General features: G+C 38.7%; 1 protein-coding gene across 2 annotated transcripts; it reads left to right on the forward strand.

The window, feature by feature from the left end:
- The first annotated feature begins 3,258 nt into the window (after positions 1-3,258).
- Positions 3,259-10,758, forward strand: GTF3C6 (general transcription factor IIIC subunit 6). Of its 2 annotated transcripts, none has more exons than XM_083374056.1 (6): positions 3,259-3,358; positions 6,175-6,255; positions 7,339-7,402; positions 8,688-8,732; positions 8,816-8,929; positions 10,011-10,758. In XM_083374056.1, the coding sequence occupies exons 1-6, from the start codon at positions 3,272-3,274 to the stop codon at positions 10,310-10,312; spliced, it is 693 nt and encodes a 230-aa protein (XP_083230182.1). In that variant the 5' UTR covers positions 3,259-3,271; the 3' UTR covers positions 10,313-10,758. The 2 variants fall into 2 exon arrangements, with proteins under 2 accessions (XP_083230182.1, XP_083230183.1); XM_083374057.1 differs by having other exon boundaries at positions 8,819-8,929.
- The last annotated feature ends 343 nt before the right edge of the window (positions 10,759-11,101 follow it).

Below are 11,101 nucleotides of genomic sequence, written 5' to 3' on the forward strand. Positions count from 1 at the left end.
TAAAATGTAAAAATACTTTGATTATTCAATATTGCTTCTCCATCTGAGGAAATTTCAGGGGTTGAATTTTTGCTTTTTAACTTTAATCATTGATTAAAGTGAATTTCTGCCTTTAAACTCTAATCATCAAGCTTGCACAATCTGAAGCAGCTAACATTCTCACAAGTTTGTCCATGGCTTCATTAGCTCCATTTTCTAGTCCAGACATGTTTAACTGAGATAAAATGTGATTGGGTAAACTTTAGTTCAATATTTCATATGAGCTTAATTCAAAATAATCACCAGATTGGAACAAACTAGATCAAAATGTTCATTACAGTAATCCTTGGCATAGGACTGTAATGGAACCTGCCCATTATAGTCATATAGCATGATGGTTTTTAAAGTGGCCATGTGATTTTTAATTTTTGTGCAAAGCAAATATGGTACTTGTAAAACAGTTAAGTGAATCCATTGTAGTGATTTTGCTGAGAAAATCACATGATCACAGGATGTTATAAGTGGCCATAAATGTGGCCATGTTGCTAAGTGCCTCTTGAAGTGTGGTCGTGAGTGCACGAGTAGTGGTGAACTGACCATCAAAACTTCAGAACCAGAGTGTATGCCCCGTTTTCCAGATAGGTTGTAACGTTGAATGGTCACTAAGTGACCAGCTATAAGTCAAGGACTATCTATATATTGTTCACTATGTTGTGGCAAGTCAGAACATACAATGACTGATGTACCGGTATCTACAAATTACCAAAGAGAATGTTTTTAAAAAGATGACAAATTGGAAATGCTTCTACAGTATCAAGATTAGCCCATAGGTAAAAAGGTAAAGGTTCCCCCGTACATGCGTGCTAATTGTTTTCAACTCTAGAGGCTGGTGCTCATCTCCGTTTCAAAGCCGAAGAGCCAGCGCTTGTCCGAGGACGTCTCCGTGTTCATGTGGCCGGCATGACTAGACACCAAAGGCACACGGAACACTGTTACCTTCCCACCGTAGTGGTCCCTATTTTTCTACTTGCATTTTTTTACGTGCATTCGAACTGCTAGGTTGGCAGAAGCTGGGACAAGTAACAGGCGCTCACTCTTTTACGCGGCACTTGGGATTAAAACTGCCGACCATCTGATCAACAAGCTCAGCATCCTAACCCGCTGAGCCACCACATCCCTCCTTTAGATAGGATAAGGCAGACCAAATAAAAGCATATATGATAAATTGGATGCAAAACTTCAAAGACCCAATAAAACGAGGTATTGTGGAACAAATCAAGTTTACAAACTGCTTTCAGAAAGAACTGATATAAAATATTTTACAGATGATATTCAACCCTGTCAATAATTGCTAAAATAGACAACTGATAGTAATAAATGCTGGAACTATTGTGCGACAGAAGGAACACCCAAAAGTATTGAAAATTGAAAAAGTGTACACAGCATAGTACAGAGAATCTTAAGGAACAAATTGGAAATGAAATCATTTTTTTCCTGAGTAGGTATAAGTTGAGAACATAAACTTTTATTTCTTTTTCAAGTCTGTTTCCACCAATTTTTCATTACTGGCACATAATTTTTACAGATGTTCCAATGTATCATTTTGGTGACATGCAGCCTTCTATCCAGAGTAAAATGAGGACCCAGATTGTTGAGGGAAATATGCTGGTTGTAAACCACTTAGTGCTATAAAGCACTATGAAGTAGCATGTTAAATCTAAGTACTATTGCTGTTCATAATCAGTTTGTGTGGTCTTCTTGCACAAGCTGAGTATATGACATGCAGTTTCTTCTGCAGTTTGAATTGTTTGGCAATTTTTTCTAATTCTGGCCTTGGCTGCATTGGTTGAAATAGTTAGGTTTTGCACAACCAAAATCAACCTTCCAGTTTTTCTTTTTAATGTTCCAATTGTAAGCTATTGCTAGCTTTTATCTTTATCCACTTTCCCCTTGATCTTTTGAAAAAATTACCATGTAATGGCTTTCCTTCCCTGCATTCTGTTCTTGTTTCTATTACACTATTTTTATGTTTTGTTTCCTGCACATTGAGTAAATTTCAGTTTTTAATTTGCATCAGTGCTTGTTCTTGGCTTTTACATGGAATCAGCAATGCATGCATTTTTTTTTCTTTTAACAGTTTGTTTGACCTAAAGTAAACCTCTGCCTCTATTTCTTCAGGTCAGGTATAATCCATGTCACAGTGGAGATGTTGTTGTTAGTTGGGAAGTCGTGTCCGACCCATCGCGACCCTATGGACAATGTTCCTCCAGGCCTTCCTGTCCTCTACCATCTTCTGGAGTCCATTTAAGAGATGTAATACATGGTTAATAGTCATTAGCTGTTTCTGTCTGAATTGTCCAGCTATGTTTGTTTCCAGTTAATAATTCCAGCAATGAATTGTATCACAAGTATGGTCCAGGCCTTGATGGTGTTTCTACCATTTTATTTTATTTTTTAAAATATTAAAATTTAAAAAATTATGAAGACAACCACTATGCTGTAGAAACGTCAGCTACACAACTGCAGTAGTATTTCTCATCCCTAGTGATGCTAATGAGCAGAGATGTTCCCCACCCTAATAGTTCACAGTAAATTTCTTACAACAAATAAAGTAGATGAAACCGATTTATAAAGAGGTTTTGCAGAAGTAAAATCATAGGATGTGGGAACAACAAAGTATCAATCACAGGACAAGGTTATCTTTTTTCAAACACTCAACCACCCTTCTCTAAAAATTAAAAACTGGGAGGCTGCTTCTGATTGATGAATTAAGTGCCACAAAATTATCGTCGACTCTTAATGACTGTCTAAATTGATGTTCTCCATCATCTGTCCTTAACCTGTCCAATCTGTATTCATTACAACTGTAACTGAGTCCATCCACTTTGCTGCTTGGTCGGGTTTTTTTTCTTCTTCCCGCCACCTTTCCCAACAAACATCCGTCTTCTGCAGAGAGTTGATTCTTACCTGATACTAGGACAATTTAAGCCTAATTCATTTATATTTCGAGAGAAAATTCTGGGCTGAGAGACGCTACTATCGAATCGTAAAGGAGGAAAAAGCAACGTTTGCAAGGCGAACTAGAGGGCTTCGGGCTACTTATTCAGCGCACCAGGCGCTTCTCCCCGGTTGAACGGATCCGCCGTTTCCTCAATCAGACGAAGTCGTGAGGAAGCCGCGGTAAAAGGAGGGCGCTGAGCTCGAAGTTCGCGCCAACCCACAAACGCCAAATTCCCCCTCCGCCCGCCTGGCGGCGCTCCTGCCGCGGGAGACGCGAGATGTTTCGGCTGAGATGGCGGCGGGACCGTCACGTGAAGCTGGCGGAGGCCCTGGTAGCATGGAGGCGGCGGGTGGGGCGCAGCAAGCCGAAGAGGTCGAGGTGGGTTTAGGGGGGGGGGGGGAACCCAGCGGGATGCGATGGCGTGCATTGCAAGGCGCCTCTGAGCGGCGTCCAAACGACCGTCGGGGAAGGGGGACCCTTCTCTCCTTCGGGATTGCCGAGTCTTGGGAAGGTATCGCGGGGGATTTCGCTGCCTGCGGATTGCCTTGCAGCCGACGAACCAATGCAGGAGACTATTTGTAGCTCAGTGTTGAAATGAGGGGGTCCTTGGTGCCCGCTGAGCTTGATTATTTTCCTGCAGACGTTTCGTTACCCAAACTAGGTAACATCATCGATGCTAGGATGTTACCTAGTTTGGGTAATATAAAGTCTGCAAAGAAGCAGGAGAAGCACCAAGGACCCTTCGCTTTTCAATGTGTTATGCTGCATTAATGCCACACAACACTTGCAGCAAATAAGAGCGCTCGCAAGTCGACTTATAGGCTGGCTGGCTGGCTTTTACGAAAGGAAGAATTGAAAGAAAGAAAGAAAGAAAGAAAGGATCTTCAGCCTATTCCTAAGGTGAATCCCCACCTCAGTCTAAGTCCCACTTCATCCGTCAGGAGGCGCCGAGGTTCATAAGGAGCACTGCTGCGCATCGTCCTTATTTTGAGCCGTCTCGGGCAGTTGAAATACTCCAGCTTTTCCCAATTTGCAGTCCTCCAGATGTTTTAGAGGTTGGTTCCCATATAAGCCTTAACCAGCACTGCTGGCTGGGCCTTGGTCCGTGTTTAGAGAACAGCGGTTGATTTAACTCTCTAGAAGAGGAATCCTATTCTATAGCTTGGCAGGAATCTGGATCTCTTGAGATCTAGCCCTTTTCCCTTTGGAAAAAAAAGGGGGGACACCTTACTTAGTATATAAATATTTAATTTGTATTTCATTTCATTTACTTGGTAACTTAACGTATTTACTACCCTTGTTAGAAAGAAATAACAATACCAAATGTGGAGAATTGCCTTTCCAAATTGCACATATGTAATTTTTTTAATGGTGTGATGTAGAATGACAGAACAGATTTCTGTTCTATATTCCAATTAATTTATGTAAGTTTGTCCTGTGTGTGTTAACTGTTAAGAGTAGTGAAGCACTATAGAGGCAATATAAAAAAATCAACTTTTTTGAGGGGGAAGTTTGAAATACCATGGTTACTTATTCTTCTGCTAGATTTAATCCCCACTAAAGGCAGTTTATATGGTGGCATGCATAAAATTCTACCTTATGTTTTTTCCTACAACAACCCTGTGGAATAGATCTGGCAGAGAGAGAGAGAGTGACTACTTACAGTGACCAAGAAGAAAACAGACCCTGGATCTCTTTGGTGCTAATTCCTATACCATATTAGCTCATTTGGTTCTTTAGTGACAAGGATAAACCAATATCAGAGGAAGATATAAATAACTTCCACAGTGTTTTACATTTGGATGAAATGATAGAGAAAGCATTGGATAGCTGCTTTTTCATAGTGTCACAGTCATACCTAAACATCCATATTGCAACATAAGAAATGATGATTGGGGTATATTGTGTGTTGTTCAACAAATGTCTATGACGGGTTCCCAACCAGGGGTGCTTGCTTGCACCCCTGGTGGTGTGAGAAGATATTCCAGGGGGTACGAAAACTTGGGTTTTCAAAATTATAGTATGTATGCATAATTTGTTGCCATTATTTCGAACTTTTGTAAGGGGTGCGAGAATATATCAGAAGCGTTCTAGAGGTGCAGGGTATAGAAAAAGTTGGGAGCTGCTGGTCTATGAAAACAATGTATATTTGCAAATGGGTATTTATTTATTTATTTATTTATTTATTTATTTATTTATTTATTTATTTATTTTTTAAATTTATATACCGCCCTATTCCCGTAGGACTCAGGGCGGTTTACAGGGAAAATTAAAATACATAGCATACAAAATTAAAATCAGTTAAAACTATTAATTAAATTACAGTCCCTGAAGTTAAACTAAAACCCAATTAAATTAAATTAAATTAAAACCCCTCAGTCTGGGCCAAACAACTCGAAGAACCAGGTTTTCAAGTCCCAGCGAAATGAGCGAAGGTCGGGGGCAGTCCTGAGTTCCGTGGGAAGTTGGTTCCATAGGGCCGGCGCACCCACAGAGAACGCCCTTCCCCTGGGAATAACCCGCCGGCATTCCTTAACTGGGGGTACCCTGAGAAGGCCCTCCCTGTGGGAGTGCACAGGACGATGGGAAGTTGATGTCGGCAGCAGGTGTTCACTTAGATAATCTGGACCCAAGCCATTTAGGGCTTTATAGGTCATTACCAGCACCTTGAATCTCACCCGGAGGGCAACCGGAAGCCAATGCAGCTCACGGAGAAGAGGTATTACACGGGAGTATCGGGAAACTCCCATAACAACTCACGCGGCTGCATTCTGCACCAGTTGAAGCCTCCGAGTGGTCCTCAAGGGCAGCCCCATGTAGAGAGCGTTGCAGTAGTCTAGCCGGGAGGTCACGAGCGCATGGGTGACTGTGCGTAGGGCATCTCGGTCCAGATAGGGCCGCAACTGGCGCACCAGGCAAAGCTGGGCAAAAGTCCCCCTGGTCACGGCTCCTATATGGTCTTCAAAATTGAGCCGTGAATCCAGGAGGACGCCCAAGTTGCGAACCCTATCAACGGGGGGTAACACCTCACCCCCCATCATTAATGATGGAACGGCCTGGCTAACCCAAGATGCCGGTATGCACAGCCACTCAGTCTTGGCAGGATTGAGACGAAGCCTGTTTCTCCTGGGGAGAAACTTGAGACTTGAGCTGTTAAATACACTATTTAAAATGTTTTGTAATTTTCTCCCTAGGAACAATTAGTTGTGGTAGAATTGTCCGGAATAATTGATTCAGAATTTCTGGAAAAATGTGATAATAAATGCAAGATTTTGGTGAGTGTTTTTAACATAGTACAGATTAATGTAGCTTTTTATTAAAAAGTACAGTTGTGATTGTATTCAAAATCTTTTGAAATGGCAGTAGTTTAATTTGTTTCTGCTTAACAGAGGGCACAAACGGCATCTTTTACTCAGCCTTTTTTGCTTCTTACAACAAATATTTATTACAATAGACCACATTCTTCCATTCATTACAACAGACTACACAAATTCACATTCTTATTCTAGATTTATCCACTGTTATAAACAACTTATAGTTATTCATGCCATTTTCCTTATCAAACAGAGCTATCTTAGATACATTGATTTCCAGATCCATATTCCCTACTACAAATTATCTAATATGTGCTGCAAAACATTTTGACTGTTAGCCAACGAATCAGAATCATTTGTATACAAAAGTATATATACAGTATGTTCATCAACCAACATACATCTTATACATTTGCACAATCAAGGGGACATCATGTATCTTGGCCCTGCTCTCTGTTTTATGATTTACTAAGTATTCTCATGGATGCTTTGCTTCCTTCATGTGCCATTGTTGTTGCATTTAGCAACCAGCCTGCTAAAGCATTCCATAATTGAAACCTGTTTATCATTGTTTTTCTATATTAAAACACAGCAATTTTTCTGCTATTTGTAGATTTCTTGGTGTCTTAGGGAAGAACAAAATGCTTTGCTCTGTTTACTTCCTGTTTGCCAAACTCAAATTTAGCTTATTGTCATCTCTTGTACTCTTTCCATCTGAATTTGGCAGAATTCTCCCCAAGTTAAAACCAATTAGGTGTGGTAAATATTTATTAGTAATACCGGTACTAAAGACACAACCAACAGCCCATTTTATCCAAGCTTGCTCATTCTAGAAAGCATATTCAGGGCACTGATACTGATACTCATGATACCTGGGTATTCCTGCTCATTACAAATGGCAGTGATAAATGTCTGTCCATGCACAAAACATTTTGTAATGACATGTCAATTTTATCAAGTTTAGAAATATCACGCAGCTTAGACCATGCTTTGAATCCACTGACTTCCTTTCTCCTAAACGTGCTTCTGTCTTTATGTTTTTAGGGAATTGACACAGAGAGACCTATTTTGCAAATAGACAGATATGTCTTTGCTGGAGAATATGAAGGTAAGAAAAGTAACGAGTAGCCTATTTTATAAGCTGTGATGTAAAGTAACATGTACCATAAGAACCACCTTATTTTCTTGTTGTTATTATTTTCTATAGAAACAGAGGGAACCTTCCTCATCTAGTCAATAAATGGATCGAAAAATGTACTTATAATCTCAAATCAGTAATTGCTTTGATTATGTAAAAAATCCTGATTGGGTGACCAAATTTAAAGTTAAATCAAGGAAAAGCATGCAGTTCTGTGGATACGTGCTCCACATAGGAGAATATTTGAGCCCAGATTGGGGCACTACTTATTGGGGCAACAATTAGAAGATATATAAGCCTATCTGAAAATCAAATGTTTCTGTTCAGACTTGGAAGTAGAATCTGTCTCATATGTGCTATTAAAATGTCCATAGTATACTGTTTCCTCTTGTTAATAGTCCACACTACCATTATGACCAAGGAGGCTGTTATCGTTCTCTTGAGTGACTATTCTTCAGAAACCTCTAAGAAGGTTGCAAGATTCTTATCAATAGTTATAGCTTTTAGAAATAGTCAAGATTGTTCCCCAGTGCTATTAACTGTTAGTGCTAAATGTTTTAGGATTCTGTTTATTTACTTATGTACTTATTCATTTATTTGTATCCTGCTTTTATTACTTTTACAAATAATTCAAGGCAGCAAACATATCCAGCACACTTCCCAGTCCTGTTTTCTCTACAATAACAACCTTGTGAGGTGAGGTGAGCTAAGACAGAGTGACTGTCCCAAAGTGATCCAACTGGCTTTCATGGCTAAGGCAGGACTTTTATGGTCTTCCCACTTGGACTTCAACTTCCATAATTCCTGAGTCTGGGAGTTGAAGTCCATGAGTCATAAAAGAGCCGAGGTTGCCTACCCCTGCACTAGACCAAGCTGGCTGTCGGAATTATTATTATTTTGCAGTTTTTATTTTTTTTTTACAAATGCTGTATGATATACTTCCCTTTTTACGACCCTATTGTTACTATTTGAAACTGGATGGAGCTGAGCATTTACTGGCTGGTGCCAAGTGGAGTTCGCAGCAGATATTTGAACTCAGCCTTCTGAGTGGGAGATTAGCACCTTCATCATTATACAAGCACACCACTTGAATACTGTACTATATACAAATCTTTTATTGTGTTTGATCTTGGATTGTAAATAAAATTTGAATTTATGCATTCAATCTTCTAATTCTTTTATAGAATTGAGTAAATATTTCTCTTTAAAATAAGTTTATATTTTCTCTCAGCAATTTGTTTACTCTCATCCGCAGATACTCTTGGAACATGTGTAGTGTTTGAGGAAAACCATGAACATGGTAAGCAGTATTTTGTATATTAGTTTTTCAGAATCTCAAAAAAATTTAAAAAACAAATGACATTCTGCTTTTTTTCCTGACAGTAGATGTGGAAGGCAACCAAAAATTGCAACTAAAATATAAATGCCACACAATGAAGAAACTAAACATGACGAGGACACTTCTGATTGAGAAAAAGGAAGGGGAAGAGAACATAGGTGATTTTCAAGTTCTAGAAATTCATCCTCTTTTTCTAAAACTTTATTTTTTGTTTCCTCAGTCTAAAAAACACTAGGTATATCCACCAGATCCCTTAATATTATATATTTCTTTTTGCTCTTTTCTACTCTAATTGGGTTCACAGATAGTTTAAATGGGGTTTATTGAATAAATATCATATTGCAGAATACATTGTTATAAACTATAGCAACATAACAATATTGCTTGTGTAACATCGTAAGACAAAGTTAAATTATTATGTGGGAAAACAGTCGCAGACTGCTTTACATTGCTGTTTTTCTGGCTTGTAAATACATGCTTTCTTTGCACCACTTCGACATCAGATTACTTTAATTGAGCTTTTATAAAATTGTAGCTCAGCAACTCTTTCTGTTATCCTAATGAGATCTTAACCAGTTGTTCATAATATTCTGAACTGTAAGTATTTATAAATTAGTTACTAAAATGTTCAGGATTGTTTATGTTCCCACCTCTTTAACTGATAGAATCAATTTGAGAAAATACAGAGTTAGTGTATGTTCTGTTTAATGTCAGAATAATAATCTTGCCAGTCTGGGAAGGGCAAGAGTCCCATCTACCTTCATTTATTCATTTTAACATTGCTTGTCGGATTTATTGCAGATTTACCCAAATCTGCTATTACTGGAATTCAAATCACCGTTGCCCATCATAAGAGGGACTTGGCATTGAAGATGAATGAGAGACAAATATTTCCATTTAATGTTTTTCAGTTGGATTTAGAATCCCTAAATTTGGAAGTGGTTTTTTCCCCTCAAGTTTTGTTGTAGTAGCTCATGCAATATTTATTTTTGTAATGCAGTATTATCTCAACATGAATCTTTTTAATCACAAGCAGCAGCCAAGTAATCTTTGATTTTTGCTATGTGGCATTTTCAATATACCATGTGGTATCATTTCTGGGAAACCAGAAAAGAGGTGATAAGAGAGGAGAGCAAGATATGAGTAAGGGATGAAACTGAATCTTCAATAAAATAGCATTTGTTTATTTATTTTCTTCTTACTCCTTCCTATCTCTTTTCCCTCTTTTTAATTTGGCAGGAGGCAGCATAGAATGGCTAGATCTTAGGGACAACGACTTCTCATACAGCAGACCAAACATGATTTGCAATTTCTTGCATGAAAAAGATGACGAAACAGCTGAATCCCAGGATAAGCTGGCAGAAGAGTCTGAGGAAGAAGCCAGTGACAAAGGAACCGTAGATTGGAATTTGGAACCTGGGATTCCACTTGACATTGCAAAGGATGATGCTGAACCCATTTTGGATACTCCAGATCCCATCATAGAGAATCCTTCCATAGAGAACAGTCAGAACATAGTTTCAGAAGAGCCTCTACATTGATATAAGCTGTTTGATTGAGCAGCAATCACTGTGTAGGATAAATTGACTGATATCTGATTTGTACATATTATCATTAGAAAGACTCTGAATTCATTTGCAAATTATTCTGTGAAAGTTGTGTTAGGATCACATTTCTTTTGTGATATTGATCTAATACATTTCCCAAGTTCTCTGTATCTCTATCAAAGGAAGTGGAAAGTGAAGAGGCTTCTGTTGAACTTGAAAGTCCTTATTTTGATTACAGATTCCTTTCTCTTGCCTTCTCCAAGTTACTACTTTTGCATACTATCTTGTCTAGTGAAGAATTTGGAGAACTCAAGTTTGTTTCCTATTTTGTGATTTTGATACAATAAAAGATGCAACTGTAATAAGGACTTGGCTTTTTCCTTTTGACCAATATAGCTGCCTTTGCTTTTTATAACGTAAAATCATTTAGCATAATTTACAAACTAAAAAAAAATCTTATGTATTTTCAAGCAGTAACCTTGCACGTGCAGAAACAGAAGCACAATGAACAGTTAACCCCTTCTTGAAACTCAAGTGGAACACCATGAATTAGGACATTGCCCATATCAAATGTGAACTAAAAGCAGGAGATAACGCAGTACAAAGCATGAATTCCTTGGCTCTAATCCAGGGATCTTCAAACTTGGCCCTTTTATGACATGTGGACTTCAACTCCCAGAATTCCTCAGCCAGCGTGCCTGGCTGAGGAATTCTGGGAGTTGAAGTCCACAAGTCATAAAAGGGCCAAGTTTGAAGACCTCTGCTCTAATCTGTTGCGTCTAA

The sequence above is a fragment of the Vipera ursinii genome (genome assembly GCF_947247035.1).
Source record: "Vipera ursinii genome assembly, chromosome: 1".
In the NCBI taxonomy this organism is placed as follows: domain Eukaryota; kingdom Metazoa; phylum Chordata; class Lepidosauria; order Squamata; family Viperidae; genus Vipera; species Vipera ursinii.